Source organism: Hirundo rustica, chromosome 18, assembly GCF_015227805.2.
Source record: "Hirundo rustica isolate bHirRus1 chromosome 18, bHirRus1.pri.v3, whole genome shotgun sequence".
NCBI classification, from domain to species: Eukaryota; Metazoa; Chordata; class Aves; order Passeriformes; family Hirundinidae; genus Hirundo; species Hirundo rustica.
This window is the reverse complement of record NC_053467.1, coordinates 4,356,587-4,374,066: the sequence shown is the minus strand read 5'-3', so window position 1 is coordinate 4,374,066 and position 17,480 is coordinate 4,356,587. Positions and strand designations below refer to the sequence as shown.

General features: G+C 59.1%; 1 protein-coding gene across 1 annotated transcript; it reads right to left on the bottom strand.

Annotated features, from left to right (window-relative positions):
- On the bottom strand, positions 1 to 13,899 carry UNC13D (unc-13 homolog D). The gene is made up of 32 exons (XM_040081729.1): positions 13,843 to 13,899; positions 11,229 to 11,261; positions 10,881 to 10,988; positions 10,134 to 10,193; positions 9,852 to 9,918; positions 9,592 to 9,769; positions 9,422 to 9,466; positions 8,966 to 9,034; positions 8,701 to 8,770; positions 8,292 to 8,396; positions 7,911 to 8,003; positions 7,569 to 7,672; positions 7,246 to 7,363; positions 6,590 to 6,714; positions 6,259 to 6,349; positions 5,930 to 5,986; positions 5,746 to 5,843; positions 5,491 to 5,542; positions 5,081 to 5,211; positions 4,713 to 4,833; positions 4,013 to 4,153; positions 3,754 to 3,852; positions 3,208 to 3,414; positions 2,968 to 3,036; positions 2,577 to 2,656; positions 2,254 to 2,359; positions 2,108 to 2,179; positions 1,908 to 1,991; positions 1,507 to 1,627; positions 807 to 930; positions 324 to 529; positions 1 to 238 (listed from the first exon to the last, which is right to left on the bottom strand). Exons 1-32 carry the CDS (start codon positions 13,897 to 13,899, stop codon positions 135 to 137), a joined length of 3,195 nt encoding a protein of 1,064 aa, XP_039937663.1. The 3' UTR covers positions 1 to 134.
- Between the last annotated feature and the right edge of the window lie 3,581 nt (positions 13,900 to 17,480).

Genomic DNA, 17,480 nt, shown 5'->3' with positions numbered 1-17,480 from the left:
TGCTGTGGTGGGGCAGGCACAGGGACCCCTCTGTCCCCACACTCCCTGCAGATGGTTCTGGCTCCAACACCGCGAAAGTCCTGGGCTCCTGCTGGCCGGACCCCTCCTTTCAGGGCCATCTTCCTGCCCCTCCCTCACTCTGTCTCCTTGGACTGCTTGGCTCGTTGCTTGCGGAGCTTAACGAAGGCCTGAGCTTCTTTGTCCCTTTTCCTGGACTCCAGCAGCTGCAGGATGTCGTCTGCCAGAGAAGAGGGGAGTGATGGTGGGAGATGCTCCCCACAGCCCCCTCCCCGCTCTGCAGGGGCTCAGCTGGCACCACGTACCCGTGGGCTTGGGGTGGGTGAGGGGGAGCCGGGTCTGGGGCACCCGTCCCATGTCAGCCTCGTCCTCCTCGGTGTCGAGGCCGGGCAGGTGGCACAGGGGGAAGAAAGCTTCGCCCTCCAAGTCGTTGGCCCCCAGCACGTCGTAGTCAAACACGGTGAGCAGCAGACAGGCCCCCTCCTGCCGGCACTTCTCCGAGGGGATCAAGCTGCAGGGGCACGGGAGGCAGGGGATCATCGCACCCACCCCTCGGTCCCTGCTCCACGGGAAGCCTCAGCCCCACGCTGACCCAAACCCCTCAAAGCTCAGGCCCCAACACAGCCCAGCACCCTCCCGGGTGTTTGGGGGACCCCACTGGGGTGCAGGGGGCGAAACCCCTGCACACAGCCAGTTCCCGGAGCAGCAGCCCCCTGGCAGAGGCTCTGTTGAAGCCCGAGGGGCTGCGGGGACTGGGGGGGGCCCGGTGGGTGTCAGCCCCTACGTACAAGTCGAAGGCTTCGTCGAAGAGGGGGTGCAGCTCGTTCCTCTTGCACTGGGTGGTCCGGGCCACCACCTCGGGGAACTCGTGCCGGGGCTCCAGGGTGAGCTGCACGAAGGGGTCGCTGGAGCCTGGTGGGGTGCAGACATCAGCCCCCTCCCCCGGCCCCTCTGCCCCGCAATGAACCCAACCGAGGGGCTTGGACACGCTGGGGCGGCTGCAGGGATGGGTCAGGGCGGCCTCACCACAACCCCCAGCCCAGGCCGGGCTCCTGGAGGGTGCGGGAACACCCCAAACCCTGCCCGCACAGCGATCGGCCGGGGGTGGCTGCAAGGAGGAGTGACCTCTCCTGGAGAGCTCCCCAAACGACAGCCGGAACGGGAGGAGGTCACTGCTCACCCCGGCGTATTTTTTTATCTGCGACTGCTTTGCATGATGGAGAAAAGCCACCCGCCCTGCCCACCGGCTTGTGCCACAAACAGCGGGATGTGGGCACTGTGTCCCGCGCGGTCCTGCCTGCCACATCCCATGGAAACCCCCAGAACCAGAGCGGTAACCCCCCTTTTCCCCCAAATCCACCTCCTTGGATAAAAACGCAAATCAAGAGCGAGTCCGAGCATTGCCAGCATCTCTCCTGACCGGGGCACGCCGGGACCAAGGACAGGGCACCCTGGGGCGGTGTGGCTGCCCTGCCCACCCATACCCACCGTTGGAGTCCAGCGGGATGAGGTTGGTGGCGTTGAGCACTTCCACGCGGAGTTTCTGCTCCGAGGGCCGGTACAGAGCTTTGATGGTCACGGCCCCGTACTTCTCTGAGCTGGTGTCCAGCTGAGCAGTGGGGTACAAGGATAAGGATGCTGTCCTTCATCCCCATCATGGAGGGGATGCACAGGCTGCGGCAGAGGCTCAGCAGGAATTTTGGGGTACCAGGGTGTGCTGGAATCGTCTGCGACGCATTGAGCCCCTTCCTGCTCAACGCTGTGGCAAAACCTGCCCCATCGGCCCCAGGACTGGGAGGGTGGTGGGGAAATTCCACATTCCCACAGGCAGGGCCTGTGAGCAAGGGTGGGATGTGGGAAGGGGCTGGGGGCACCATCGGGACTCCTACCTGCTGCTGGATCCTGTTGCTGAAGTACTTCTGGATGAGTTTGCGGCTGGTGGCGGAGCAGAGAGCCAGGTGAGACTCCAGCGTCTGTGGGGAGGGTAAGAGGTGATGGTCAAGCACATGGACAGGTCTACAGCCCAGGGATGTCCTCCCTGGCATCCCTTCCTCCCAAAGGAACCCACGGGGACTCCCCATCTCCATACCTGGAAGGCTGCACAGTGCAGGGTGTCCAGAGGCAGCCCGCAGCCCTCGGCGTGGAAGCACAGCTCCAGGCTCTGGGGACAAGGATGCTGTCAGCCACCAGCCAAACCCCTGTCCTTGCCAGGGACCCCCTGCTTCCCCTTGGTACCTTCAGGGCACAGAACAGCCTCTGGCAGTGCTGGACCGAGGGCACCTGCGGCCCCCGTGCTGCTGCGAGCACGGACAGGGTGTGGTGCCACAGGAGAGACAGGAGGCTGCAGGGGAAAGGGAGGCTGTGAGCAGGATCCAGGGGCTGGGCCGGGGATGGTCTTCAGCTGAAGGGCTTTGCAAAGCCCCAGAAGGAAGTGCCTCATCCTGCCAGCCCTGAAGTGTGATGGCCCCAAAGCCCCATGGAGCCGAGGGGTTGCTCCTGCCCAAGGGATGGTGACGCTGGTGGCCTCTGCCACAGCGCATCCCAAGTGCCCTGGTCACCTTTTGAAGTTCTCCTGGACCAGATGCTCGTTGAGGTACTGCAGCTCCGACTCCAGGAACTTCATGAGCGGGATGATGGACTGCAGAGAGAGGAGGGGGGCAGTGGGGAGGGCAGGGGGGCGTATCCAGCAGGGCAGAGCAGGATGGGGAGGATCCCAGGGGGGCTCCTTCCCACAGAACACAGGCACGCTGTGCCTGCTGTGGTCCTGCTGCTGACATGGGCATCAAGTGAAGCCTGTGGATGTCTGGGCCCCATCACTGATGTGTCCTGTGCCCCAGGCGTGGGCAGGGAGCAGTGATGGAGGGTGACAGAGGCACCCACCAAGCAAGCAAAGGCTATCCGTGGCTGCCCAAAGAAGATGGTCCAGAAGGGGCTGGATCAGATACTTACATCCTCAGGCTTCTGGGTGTCACTGGAAGATGACAGCTCCTGGATGTGTCTGGCAATGCCCTTTTCCAGCTGCCAGGGAGAAACGCAGGAAGAGACTTGGACTCCGCCCTCTGCACCAGCCTCCCCATGCCCAGCTCCACCTTGTCTCCATCCCAGGAGCATTATGGGCTTCAGGACACCTCGTGTGAAGCTGCTCTGGGCCAGGTGAGGGCCAAGGGGGCATCAGTGGCAGGTGGTCACCTTGGTAGCCAGGGCTTTCACCACATCTCGGACCTCGTGGTCCAGGCAGGCCACGGTGCTGTCGAGCTGGTTGTGCAGCGCGTTCTGGATCTGCTGTGGGTCAATGATGCCCCTCATGCGCTGCTCCAGCTGGGCCCAGTCCAGCTGGGACGGCAGCTTCAGCATCAGCAGCCGGAGCTGCTTGATGTTGTTCACCACGACGCAGAGCTGGGGGAGGTGGGTCTGCTTCAGAGTCCATACACCCTGGAGCACCCCATATTCCCCTCCCCAATGCAATCTCCATCATTATTCCCAATCCCATCTCCATACCCATCTCAATTCTCATTTTCATCCTCACCTGTGTCCCCATCCCCATCCTGTTCCCCCTGCTCACATCATTTTCCTGCTGATATTCCAGGATTATGGCTTGTGATGGCCAATTGCTCCCTGTGGAACCCAAGCTGGGGATGTCAGCTGGGTTCTCAGCAGCTCAGCTCCCTCTTTGTCCATAAACCAGGGCCAAATCCTGCCTTTCCTGGAGCAAGCAGGACAGCTTCCAATACCAACCTTGTTGGCCGCCTCGCCCTCGTTCTGCTCGCTCAGGGACAGAGCCTCAGCCCTGTCCTTGATAAGCTTGCAGTACATCAGGGAGATCTTGCACATGTCCTGCAGGACAGAGATGAAACCAACGGGACTGAACCAGGCAACACGCGGACCACCGTGGGCTCAGGGAGCCACATCCCTGGGGGTACTGGCTCCTTCATGGAGACACATCCCCAAAAGCAGGAGGAGGAAACTCCAGGTGCTGATGCCCAGGTGTACAAACCTCCAGGAGATTGACCATGATCATGAAGGCTTTCTCAGGGTCTGGCCAGTTGAGCTGCTGCCAGGTCGTCACGATCTGGGCGTAGCAGGTGGACAGGTCAACACTGGATGTGCTGTGCTTGTGATACCCGCAAGGCTTCAGCTGAGGGGCAGAGAAGGCAAACAGAGCTTGTACAGAGAGATGCCATTCCCGAGAGCAGAGCTGCTCCTTCACTTTGGGGCTCTCTGGCCCACCATCGACTGCCTATATCCCAATGTCATCGCACATTCGGGGAGTGGAGGAGATGAGGGTGGATGGAGCAGCACGAGCTCCCTGTTTCACTCCATGCACCCATCCAGTGTTGCTGGACCCCACTGAAGAGCAGCCTGTGGCCCCATGGCTGCCTGCCCTCCCCTCTTCAGAGAGGCTGGAAGCAAAGGGGATTCTCACAGCACGGCCCAAATGCTGCGTCCTCAGATCACGTGGGCTGCCAGGGAGGTGAGGGAAGGGACACAGGGACATTGTGTGAAGCCAGGGTGGGTGGGATCAACCGGCCCAGGGGACCAAGTACTTCGTTTGGGAGAGGAACCAGGCTGCTCCTGGACTGCCAGAGGCACCCGTGTGGTGGTCTCAGTGCTGTGAGCCAGGCACAGCAGCAAGGCATGGAGGACAGCTGGAGTGTCCCCACGGGGAGGAGGGAGCTTTCTCCTCCCCACGTTACCTGGTCCATCTGGACGGCTCTCTGAGCCCTCTCCAGCGTGGTGGTGTAGGCCTTCTGCAGCCACAGGGGCAACGCTTCCTCGAACCACTGGTGGAAATTGCTCAGAGCCAGAGGTCCATCCCTATGGATGAAGGCAGCAGCTTCTCCAACAGCACAGCAGCAGCACGGGACCATGACCCCCTGCTCTCACACCAAACCCACCCAGAGATGAGCCCAAAACCCTCCTGGGGATGCTCCCATTGACACCAGACGCCCGCAGCCTGCTCTGCCTGGAGTGCAGTTAGTGATGTAGGCGAGTGGGAAGGATGCAGAGATCCTCTCAGTTAACTGCTCAATCCCTCCCTTTGGCACCTCTCAGGGCTGGATACCTGCTTGGGAGGGACTCCTTCATCTGATAGAGCTCCTGCAGTTTCCTGTAGAGATCAAAGAGGCTCTCGGCCGTGGGTTTGGACATGCTGCTGTCAACCTTGTGCAGCTGCTCCTGGACATGCTCTGCGACCTGGATGGCAGCAAGGGCAGGGGGGACACAGTGAGGTCCGGCCAGGAGGGCTCCTTCTGGAGGGAGGGTCAGCTCAGGGGGCTCCTCTTCCTTTTGGGTGGCATTTCAGGAGATTTGCTGGGTCAAATAGTCCCCACAGTCACACAGGGAGAAAGGGGGAGTTTCTCTTGCTCCCCTCCCAGGCCTGCAGCAAGCCGTTGGCACCTCAGGGTGGCCAAAATCCTCAGCCTGGCTTTAGACCTTAGTTCCCCGAGGGCAGAGCAGCCCAGGCTTGCTCACCAGGCTCTCCAGCTCCAGGTAGGCAATGGAGAAGATATTCAGCTTCAGGTTGCTGCAAGAGAGAAACATGGAATCAGGAACCTGCCAACTCCAGCCCAGCAAAGCCAAACCCTGCCAGGCCATGTCCTGGGTGATGACAGCGCTGCTCTGAAGGGCACAGATGGGACCAAAGATCCCACCTGTGGAGCCCAAGTGCCCTGTCACTCTTGGTCCCAGGGAAGGTGGACGGGGATGAGATCAAGCACTGAAACCTACGTGCTGAACAATTTATTCCAGATCTTTTGGCACTGCTTGAGATCTTCTATCACCTCCAGGAGGAGCTTGGACAAAGCTTTGCTATTCTCTTCTATGCTCTGCCAAGGAAAGAACAGTTTATTTTGGGTGCTCAGACATTTTGAGGTGACTTTATCATGCTGGAGGGACAGAGATGGGAACTGACCTTCACCATGGGCTTGAGGTGCTGCTTCTGCATGTGAAACCACTCCGTTGTGCCTGACTGCAAGAGAGGAGTCCTGGTGGGATGGCAGGGAAGCAGGAGGAGCCAAGCCAGCTCTGTCACCCCTTCACTCTCCCTGTCCCCTGGGTGAGGGGATGGGTGGTGGGAAACACGGGCTGGTACCAGCAGGTTGAAGAGGGGTGGGTATTTCCCATGCCATGGTGGTCCGTGTGGATTTGCTGAGGTGTGGGCATTGGGCAGGGGATGGAAGGAAAGGGAGACCCACAGGGTCCCACTCTGCAGGGGCTGGTGGTGGGTGAGAGCCCCAGTACCTTCAGAGCTGTGGAGACCATCTGGGGGAGGTCAGGGTTGGGCGTGCACAGCTCATGGAAAGCTTTGGTTTTGCACATCTGGACGAGGACCCTGCAAAGTGAGGACCTCGAGTGAAAGCCAGCACCTTCTATCAGAAACAAACATCCCTCCCCTCAGAGACCCTGCCCAAACAACCTTCCCCTCCCAGGAAGATTCCCCACAGGGAGCCCAGGATGAGGGATGAGACAGGACAAGTGTCACAGCAGCCTAGACCGGGGAGGAAGGGCTCACAGTGACATTTTGGCCAAGGCACAGGAGCCCAGACGCAGCTGGCACCGGTGAGCAACTCACCGCAGCAGGGACTGGAGCCTCTCCGTGGACCTCGGGACAGAGAGGGGGAAAATGATGCGGAACCTACGGATGAGGGAGAGCCCGTAGGTCAGCAAGGACTGGAAGGACTCGGCCAGCTCTGCTTTCTGGGGAGAAAAAGGAAACATGCACTGTCCTCAGTGCCAGGCAGGTGCTGGCAGGACCACAGCACCACAGCGGAGGGAGCTGGTGCTCCCATTCCTTTCCAGCCTGCTCCAGGGATGGGAAAAAACCCTCTGATGTCTCTGGTAACTTCTCCCTGGAGGGACTGAACTGAGCTTTTTGCTTAAACCTCATTGCTATGCATGGAAAATCTCAGCAGGGTGCAGGGATGCTCTGGGAAAACAGGCTGGGAGAAGCAGAAATTGGGTCACGTTTAAGTTTTGCAGGGGGTTGTGATTGACCTGATGGCAGGGATGGGGGATGTCAGTGCAGAGGGTAAGGGGGTCTGCGCAGAGAGGGAGAACAAACCGCTGGGAAATGCCCTCCAGGCACCCTGGCACCCTCTACCCCACAATCTCCTGCAGTTCCTGGAACACGGAGGGGGTGAAACAGCCCCAGGGCCTCCAGGGAGGAAGGCTCAGGCTGGGTGCCTCTCCCCGATCCCTGCCCCACGCACGGCGCTGGAGCCCCCTCACCTGCTCCGGCCTCAGGCGCTCCTGCACCCAGCGGTACTCGATGCTGGTGATCTGGTGGAGGAGGCAGCTGCTGTTGAACTCCAGGCTCTGGTAGAGCTTGCTGTAGGCCAGCCACTGCCTGGGGAGGAGGGAGGGCCGGGCTGAGCCCCCGGGGGCTGCGGGGCACCCAGGAGCCAGCCACAGCCACAGCGGGGGTCACAGGGGTGCCCCCCAGGTGTCCTGGGGGCAACCCCTGAGCTCATGGGACACACCAGCTGTGGTCAGAGGGTCCCAGGAAGGCCCCCAAGGGCTGCTCTGGGGCGCCCTGGGTGTGGGGCACTCACGCCATGTCCTGGTGGAAGTCAGAGAGGTCCTTCTGCGTGGCGTGCAGGTACAGCACGGTGCTGGCGTGGCTGCTCAGCTCCCCGTCCCAGGAGGTGCTGCCGGCCTGCCGGGAGGGAAAGGGGGGGAATGAGTCCTGGAGCAAGACAGGATGAGCGAGGAGGGGGACAGGCACCACAGGGGGGCTGTATTTGCAGGAGTGGGAGCCCTGGGACGATGCCAGGCATCATCCTGACCCTCATTCCCATCTCACAATGTGCTGGGGTGTGGGCTGCACAGGAAGCCTTCCCCCAGCCCAGCTGCTGGAGGGCTGCTCCTGGTGCTGGTGGCAGCCCTGATGGCACCTGGTGCTGGAGGATCTCATGGGACACCAGCTGCTGCAGGAGGTGGCGGTGGACGGTGTAGCTCGGCTGTGTCCGGCTGCTCGTGGTGGCTCTCTGGAAAGAGACGAGGCAGAGAGAACCATCACCCGCCTGGACACGCAGGACGCTGTCACAGTGGGGACACAGGACACAAAAAGCGGGGCTGAAGAGCCAAGGGGTACAGGTGCACCACGAGCAGGGTCCTGGCGCTGGCACAGAGCTCAGGGGAGGGTCCAGCACCTGCAGACCCTGGATTGCTGGCACCTCTGCCCCTGGGACCCCCAGACGAGCCCCAAGGGACAGGCAGCTGTCCCATCCTGCCAAGGCAATGGGAAAGGACCCCAATCCCACCTCCCGTCCCACCTTCTTGTGAGTCAGTAGGAACTGCAGGTGACAGTGTCCCCGCTCCGGGTACGTCTCTGTCCGTGGCTCCAGCTGGTACCACTGGTCATCCCAGCAGTGCAGGTCCTGCAGGCACAGGGGGACAAGGGGGAAACCCTGGGCAGCCTTCCCGGGAGAAGGATCTCATTCAGAGACCAGGGATCTTCATCCCCCTGCGTTCACGGGGCAGGAAGGTTTGTATTGCATCAAAAACACAGGATGTGCAGTGACCGAGTTGGAATGACTGTGGCACAGCGAGGGACCCGACGTCAGTTTGTGCCTCTGAGACGGGATCCTGGGTGTGCCGGGTGCTGCCCCAGGGCTGGGATCTTGCCCGGATCCCGGGAGGTTTAACTGGCACCGGGGGAATCCCTTGGAGGAGGGGACTCACCTTCAGGCGAACGACCACGTTCCCCAGGAAATCGTCCTGCCCTTTGTCTTTGCGAGCGTCTTTGAAGATCCTGAAAGGCACGAAGGACGGAGGGGTGGGAAGGTGACCTGCAGCTGTGACCCGGCCGTGTTCGGGGCGGAGAAGGGTGACACAGACCTGCCCCCTCTCTCCCTCCGTCCAAGGGCGATTTTTAAAATCCACCACACAAACAAGCGTTTTCCACCCCCTCTTTCCTCAGCAGCTTTGGGACTTCACCAGCACCAACCTTTTGAGGCCGTGGAGATCCGTCAGCTCCCCCAGCTTGTGCCGCATCGACTCCACCACGTCCGAGTCCCTGCGAGGGCGGGAGGCAAAACCCACGGGGGGAAAGGGGGAAATCCCGGTGATGGAAAACCAGAGCAGGGGGTTGCAACGGCGGTGGAGAAGGGAAAGTACGGGAGCAGGGGAAGTGTCAGGACTGAGGCCCCCCCCAACCCCAGCCCAAATCTGCGAGCACGCGGCTTCTGTCCATAAATACAACCAGGGCTTAGGACCAGCCCTGCCTGGGCACAGCCAGCCTGGGCATTCTCTGCTGGCACGGGTCATGTCAGTGCTCCACAGAAAGTGACGGGGAAAGGGGTTCCCAGCTGGCGTCTGGGCCTTTGTAAAGTTTCGTGATGAATCGCAGGAGGCAGAACCCCCTGCGGGCAGGGTGCTGGGTCTCTGGGGCGCTGCCACTCACCACATGTCCAGGTGGAAGCTGGCCGTCTCCACGTCCTTAAACTCCCTGCAAGGCACCAGGGGATGTTGTTACTGGAGTGACACAGGAGCGGTGAGCACCCACCCGCAGCGAGAGCCCCGGGCGCACCCCGCATCCCCCAGGGAGCAGAGCCGAGGGCGGGGGTGGATTACAGGATGAACGTCTCGTTCCACACTGGGCTCAGGGTCTGGTTTAGGACTTGGGTGCGATGGATTTGGTCTTCGGGGATGAGGTCTTTGACCACAGCCTTCATCCTCTTCTTGTGGTCGGGGTGGGCTGGTTCCTGGCTCCTGGCATCGATGCCCAGCAGGCAGTACGGGTCACTGAGCCCTGCGAGGGTGGAGATGTGGAATTCCGCTCGGGAGCAGCAGCTGCCCCTCCTCCCACGGAACACTCACCCATCTTCACTTACCGCTGACATCTTTACCCAAAATTCCCTTGGCTTCCTTCACAGTGGCTTTCAGGCAATAAATGGGGCTCTGGAAAAATGAAAAAACAGCTGCTTATGTGAGGGGTCACCAACCCCGTGAGGAAGGATCAACCCCGCAAGGAACGATGGGGCTGGACCCAGACCCTGCCATCAGCTCCCACCCAAGCAGTGACAACCCCGGGGCACCCCAAATCCCAGTCACAGGGGCTCAGAGGCCCTGCAGCCCCCCCACAGCACCCCAGCTGCATACTGGGGACACCGTACCTCCAGCTGCATGACCTGCTGCATGATGACTCTGTGCTCCTCCGCGTCCATGCCAAAAGCCTGTGTGGATATTGGGGCTGGTGCTAGATGCTGCCCTGTTAACAGGGGCTGGAGAGCAGCCAGGGGCTTCCCTCTGCTCCCTGGGAGCCAGCTGCAGCCCATAGGGAAAGGAGGGTGGCAGAGCCCAGCAGGAAGGCTGGGGACCAGCTGGAAGGTCTTCAGGGAGAGCCTTCCTCCCACCATCCCCAGTCTAAAATAACCACTTCTCCCCAGGGTTAATATTTCCCAGCCACAGGATGCTCCCAGCCCTCTAGCTGGGTGCTGCTGCTACATCTTTCATGGTGCTTGTTAAAATCTCCCTCTGAGTGTTCCTGTGCGGGGGCAGAGGAATGACAACTGGCTCCAAACAGCCAGAGAGAAATTGTGTGCGCTGGGAGCAAGTTCTGCAGGGGAGGGATGGGGCACTTCCACATCCTGACCCCTGGAGCCTCTGGTCCAGGCTAAGCCCCTGGCACACAGAAAGCCCAACTTTATTCAACACTGATATTCTCAAGTTTGCAAGTAAAAGTTTGTTATTCAGCCTCCTGAGGATTTTGCGGTCTCCTGTGAACCACCAGAGTAAATCAAAGCCCCTTTAAAAACTCCCAGAGCGAGCTTGAGGCATAACAGACCCCTACAATCCCGTGTAGCTGGGGGATGGACGTGCCAGGGGACGGGTTTTGGGGACCCTGTCAGGAGGGGACGCACCTTCTGCACGTAGGAGTAGAGCTCCTGGGAATCCCCGACGTGCTGCTGCTCGGGCTTGCCCAGGCGGTGCCGGATGGTGTAGAGAACCTCCTCGTAGAGCAGGGCCAGCTGTGGGGGACAGTGCTGACACCTCACCGGGCACAGCCGGCAGGGACGTGCTCCGTCCATCCCCCAGGACCAGCAGGATTTCCTCCCCACCGCTCCCCGGGCTCCCTGCCAGGCGCTGCCACCCCCTGCCTCCAGCCCTGCCCGCCCACCGCCGGCTGTCCCTGGGGAGCAGCTCCAGGAGCAGCAGTGCCATCCCCTCCAGTGCCACCAAGGGAGACCACGGTGAGGCCACACTCGTACCTCTTCCTTGGAGAAGCGGTGGGACAGATCCATCTGGGGAGGGAAGAGGAGCAGAGAGGTTTCCCATCAAGAGCGTGGTTTGAGGAGGAAGTCGTGGCCGGACAGGGCAGGGCAGCCAGGATGGGGTGGCATCACCCAGAGCACATGAGGGTGGGATGTCCCAAAGGATGCTGTGACACCCCACAGACACCCCACGGCCGAGGGACAGTGTCCCCCATCACCCACCAGCAGGGCAGCACGGGGGGCTTCACCCCCAAGCCCCATTAATTGAGGAGGGGGCTGTGAGGGTGGCAACAGCAGCTTGGGGTGACCCCCAGGGAGGCTTTAAAAACCAACCACCCACCTCTCACCCCCCAGAGCCACTCACTCCAGCAGCACCAGGCTGGAGAGCAAAGCAGCTGAGGGACAGGCAGGGGGCCAGAGCATCGTGAGGAGCTCCAGGGCGGGCAAGAAGATGCCAAAAGCCATCAGGATTTGGTGCACTGCTACAAATCTCTGAAAGCTGCAAGGGTGCACTGCTCATTCCCCACTTGAAGGAGGACCAGGAGCAGCACTGACTTTCCAAACAAGAATTACATCCAAGCGGTGACACCACCAGAGGGAAGGGACCAGTGTCCCAGTGCCATCTGTTACTGGTCCCTGCACTGGAGCCTCTGGGAGTACAAGAGGGTGACAACAAAAAATGCAACAGAAGTTTTTGAAATGAGTTCGGGCTTTTCTGGGCCGAGGGGCATTTGTAGAACATGGTCCCAGCACCTGCTCATGCAGGGCTGGTGGGGATGGATGGATGGATGGATGGATGGATGGATGGATGGATGGATGGATGGATGGATGGACACATCCTACTTGTGGGTTAGCCCAGGTCCCAAAGTGACCTTAGGAACCCCTAAGAGAAAAAAAAAAAAAAAAAACCATCCCTGAGCTTGAACATTAACATTTACTTATGGCAAATCTAGGGCTGGCATAATCTCCCAGCCATCTGGACTGAATTCAACCCTTCCAGCCCCGGCAAGTTTAACCCTTGAGCTACTTCTCTCCCACCTGCCTCCACATCTCTTCTTGTACCCATTGGTGGCTGCTGGGGGCTCTGGTCTCTCAGCAGCCCTTTGTGAAAGGGGCACCTGTTGCACTCAGGAGGGTCCCAGCCTGCCCCTGCCCAGGTTCCATGCACCTCCTGCTGCTGGCACTGTCTGGCCTGTGCCAAGGCACGGGGGGCATGGCCCCATCCCAAATCTTTCAGCATCACCACAGTCAGTGCTGCATCATTGCAAGGTCATAAGTGCAGAGGGGACAGAAAAAGGACCTTATTTCTCTGCTGCTGTTATTTATCAGCAGGACAGCAGCATCTGTTCCTTGCCCAGCAGTGGGGTAGCACAGGAGAGCAGGGGGAGGAATCCCTGCTGGTTTTGGGGGCAGCTCCCTGCTGTTCCATTCTGCCCCGGCCACGGCAGCTGCAGGATCTGCTCCGTGCTCCCAAGCGCACACGGGACTGGTTAAAGCTCAGCTGAGCCACCAGGACGTGTTTACTGCTGCTAATCCTCATGCCAAGAGCCCAGCTCAAATCCAGGTCTGGATACAGCCAGCAGCATCAGCCCACCCCAGCAGCTGCAGCAGTGGGGGAGGCAACAGGGACAAGTCCCTGGCTGGGGGACACCACCAGGACAGACCATCCCTGGAGTCATGGGGCACTGTGCCCTCGCGCTCCCAGCAGCACCGGGCAGAGCTGAGGGTCCCATCTCACGGGGACACACACGGGGACACACACGGGGACACACATGGGGACAGACATGGGGACAGACACGGGGACACACACGGGGACACACACGGGGACACACACGGGGACACACATGGGGACAGACATGGGGACAGACACGGGGACACACACGGGGACACACACGGGGACACACATGGGGACAGACATGGGGACAGACACGGGGACACACACGGGGACACACACGGGGACACACATGGGGACAGACACGGGGACACACACAGGGACACACACGGGGACAGACGCGGGGACAGACACGGGGACACACACAGGGACACACACGGGGACACACACGGGGACAGACACGGGGACACACACGGGGACAGACACGGGGACAGACACAGGGACAGACACGGGGACAGACGCGGGGACAGACACAGGGACACACACGGGGACACACACGGGGACACACACGGGGACAGACATGGGGACAGACACGGGGACAGACGCAGGGACAGACGCAGGGACAGACGCGGGGACAGACGCGGGAGCCAGAGGAAGCCGGTCGGGTTGGGATGGCCTAGAGCAGGGCTTTGGGGGAGCTGCTGGCAGCGAGAGCACAGAGGGGCCGGGAGGTGCTGGGAAGCCGTAGCCAGGCTCAGAGGGGACCCTCAGTGGGGGCTCAGAGCCGCAGCTGAGCCCACGCTCACCCTGGGGTGCCCATTTACACGGGTACGGTTCCCCCATCTCTCGGTCACACCCAGGCCTCGGTCCCTTTTCTCTCATTCCCCTTTCACAGCCTCAGCACCCAGCGCTGCCCCCGGGCACTGCCACCCTGACCCCGCCTGGTGCCATCGCACCCCGAACACTCTCCCCAGCCCCCCTGAGCTCCAAGCCGCCTACCTCGGGGCTCTCCTCGCCGGGGAGGGTCCCCGGGGGGCTCTCGCCAGCAGGATCCATCTCGGGGGGCGCTGAGTGTGGCGCAGGGCTGCAGCTCTGCCCGAAACTGCGGCCTCCCCCACTCCCTCGCTCGCTCACAGGAGGAAACCACAGCCCTTATCAGAGCGTGGCCATTTTAGCGAAGCGGAAACGTGCTCAGGGCTCCTTCCAGAGCACCCCGGGGACGCAGGCGCCCCGGGCCTGCTTCACAGCACCCCCTCGGCCATGGGGACCGAGAGGCACACGTGGGATGGGGGCAAAAGGAAGGTGTCACAATCCAGTCCCTGCTGTCACTTAGGAGCAAGGAACTGGGAGCAAGGGGAGAGAAGAAGTCCTGGGAAGGCAAAGCCCAGCAGGGGAAGGGGGCGAAGGAGAGGATTAGTGGAAGGATCTGGGCTCTGATGTGTCTTTGGGATCCATCGTGCCTTGAGAGCAGAGGCAGGGACCTCGCAGAAAGCAGGGGGTGTCTTCAGCCCTGGGGGATGGAGGGGATTTGAAACCCCATGTAAAAGCTGCGGGATGAGAAGTCCTTGCAACACCCAGGGGAGTTGCACAAGGTTGGGCTGAGATGCAGTAAAGAACCTAGAACAGCACTGAGAACGGGCCTGTGACCTTTTTCCAAACGGGCTGTCCAGAAAGATCAGGCTACTGAGAAAAAAAAAGCAGGAAGAAATGACGTTGAAAACTTGTTCTTTACCATCAGCTTTCGTTCTTATAAACACTTTATCTGATTGCAACTTGCCAGGCACTGAGCCCTCCCCTCGAAGATGCTTATCAGGATGCTCTCACTGATATCAAACTGGGTGAGGGAAGGCTTGGCTGGGCATAACGAGATGGCCAGGGGAAGAGCCAGTTTGCCTCTGGGTGTCTGTTGTGTCTACAGGCAGAGCTGAGAGCAGCCTGGGCTTTGGAGGAGCTGTTGAGCTGCACAAGCATTTGCTGCTCAGCAGCCAGACTCGGAGCCACGGGAAGGACAAGGACATCAGCCCGTGCTCGGTGTCACTGCTGGGGGTTGGTGTCATTTCCAGGGCTGCCGAGGAGCCACAGGCCCTGTGCAGCAGGGCAGTGACTCCCCAAGGGGAGGTTCTGTCTTCCTGGGCCCTTTCTGGCCCCTGGATGGTCCAAAAGCCATAAAAAAGATGCTTCAGGCGTACCCCAGGCGGCAGTGGCTCCACACTGGGATCAGTGGTACTGTGCAGGCACCCTGCGATTTGTGCTGAATCCAAACAGGAAACCATGACCATGGAAACTGTGCTGGAAAGTTTGTCTCCTTAATACCAGTGAAGGAATGAGAGTCCATCAGCGCAGAGCCCCAAGCACGCTGGCTCCAAGCAGGGCTGCAGGAGGATGCTGGCAGCAGCATCCCTGTGAGAGGATGAGGGCAGGCAGCCAGTCCCTTCCAGCCTTGCACTCATCAGTCCTTTAACTGAGGCAGCTTGCACCGTTTTAATTGCTTTAAGAGAGACACAACCTCCCTTTGCCCTGGAACCCTGTTAGAGCAGGTTATAATGGCAAAAGGGGTTCCCTGAAGTTGTGGGACCAGGAGATGGAAAAAAGGCCGAGAGCAGAGGCAGGGGGTTGATGTAGGAGGCAGATTTTCTTTATCCAGGTCAGCCAGCACAGGTCTAGGGCCAGGAGGGCCTGCACAGCATAAAAACACTGAATTTCCAGGAACAAGGGGATGCCAAGATAATCTAGAGAATAAAAATCCAGAGATACAGTGAGAGACAAAAAAGCTGAAACACACTTCTGAGATTTTTCAGCCTTGTCCCCTGAGGTCTGACAAAAGCTGCTTGTTACACTTCTGCTCTCTCCCATGTCAGAAGGGCTCTGGTAACTGTCCCCAGGAACTGGGTGCCTCAAGGAACTGGGCTTCAGAACCCCTCCTTGTGCACTCCCCAGTTTGGCACTGGAGCCACCTCCTCACCCCACACCTGCTGGGGGTGCCCGTTCCCTTTGCTGTCAGAGGTGCTCAGAGGTGCTTACCCAGCCCTGCCAGCCTCAGCCTCGGCTTTATCCAGCCTTTTTCCATTGGCTCACCTTGAGCAAACCGCTTAAAAGCATCTCCTCCCTCGCTGGTGGAGGGGGATGTGGTGGAGAAGCCGATCCCTGTCCCGTGACACACACAAATGCAGTTTATTGATCTGGGACATCAGCTCTGTGCTCCCTTGCAAAACGTTGTTAGTAGGAGCTAGAGAAAAGTGCACAATGGCCTTTGGAACCCATTGCTGTCATCTTTGCTTTTAGCTTTGATTGCAAAAGCAAAATCTGGCCCAGCAAAGAGCAAGCCCAGAGGTAAAGGCAGGACATGGACTCAGCATATTTGAGCTGCTCACACCTCTTACTGCTCCTTGCCAACAAAAAATAACAGCAGTCAGGATGTCTCTTGCCTCAACCAGCACAGACTGAACAGCTGAAAGGGTTTAGTCAATCCTCAGATCCACTTCTTTCCTCTTTGTAACACTGGAGAAATAAAATCCAGTCATAACCATTGCTAAACATCAGGCAAGAGTTTAGTGACCCTCCAGCCAGGAACTGGTGGCTGGGGTGGGGCCGGCAGGCTTTAGAAAGCAAAAGTTCAGCTGCAGTGTGAGAGGAATGATTTGTCTTTACAAACAAGCCCCGGGTCTGCTGGTAGATAAAACTAGCACTGAGAGAGAGATAAGAGAAACAATGGGAAGGATTCTATTGATTAATGAATGCAAAAGAAGATACTTGCCTTTAGAAACAAACCATAGGTTTGTTTCTAAATGAAATTGAATATTGGAAGATGAAAGCAACAATGGGGAAAACCCCATAAATCCCATAAAAATTAAAAATTAGGGGGATTATACATTAAAAGGGGAATCTGAGGTCTTAGGCATTTCGGGAAGTTTGTACCTCTCAAGTAGCTCAGCCAATGGGGAAAGAGAGAGGGAAATGCGGCCGGGAAATCAGGATAAAAAGGAGGCTGCATCCTCTGAAAAACTGAGAGACCCCAGGGGAAATGCCCCATGGCCTCTCCCTTTATTCGAATAAAGTAAAAGGACTCCTCTGTCTCCTTTTTGGACATAAACCTCTGGTGTTTGTGGATTAATTTTCCGAACAAGCATGTCTGTTGAAAAGCACTTTCCCCAGCAGCTCCCCATCTGGCCACTGCACTGGTTTGCCCACTGGAAATGCTCAGGCACAGCAGGGTGGGAGCACACAGCTCCCATCAGAGGCCAGCACAGTCCTTGGGAAGGACTCTGTGCAGGGATCACATGGATTCGAGCCTCTGTGTGTGCCATGGCAGAGCTCTTTTTTACAGCAGATCTCAAAAGCAGCAAATATGCTTTTTTTTTCCCCCTGGGTTTTACCAGCAGCCACCTATTCCACAAAATACCAGTGACAAAAATCACTGAGCACCAGTATTTGCACCTCGAATTACTCCTTGTCCAGAAAACAATAAGAGAAGCCCTAAAAGCAGCTCCAGAAGAGTGAAGATTTCTGGTTAGTAGAGACAATCCTGATAAACTCCATTCCCCGCAATGGCAGACAAGTAGCAAAACATCCCAGACATCCAAGGCAGGACTTTCCAAAGGGAGGGGGTTGGCATTCCCCAAAACAGCCCCTGCTTCCCA

What these genes read in the sequence shown, in the direction of transcription:
- UNC13D (XM_040081729.1), bottom strand. Translation starts at nt 13,899, where the DNA reads ATGGATCCTGCTGGCGAGAGCCCCCCGGGGACCCTCCCCGGCGAGGAG. An exon ending in TTTGGGTAAAGATGTCAGCG is followed by an intron (nt 9,770 to 9,851) that starts GTAAGTGAAGAT and finishes CCACCCTCGCAG; the next exon opens with GGCTCAGTGACCCGTACTGC. An exon ending in AGGGCGAGGCGGCCAACAAG is followed by an intron (nt 3,415 to 3,753) that starts GTTGGTATTGGA and finishes CACCTCCCCCAG; the next exon opens with CTCTGCGTCGTGGTGAACAA.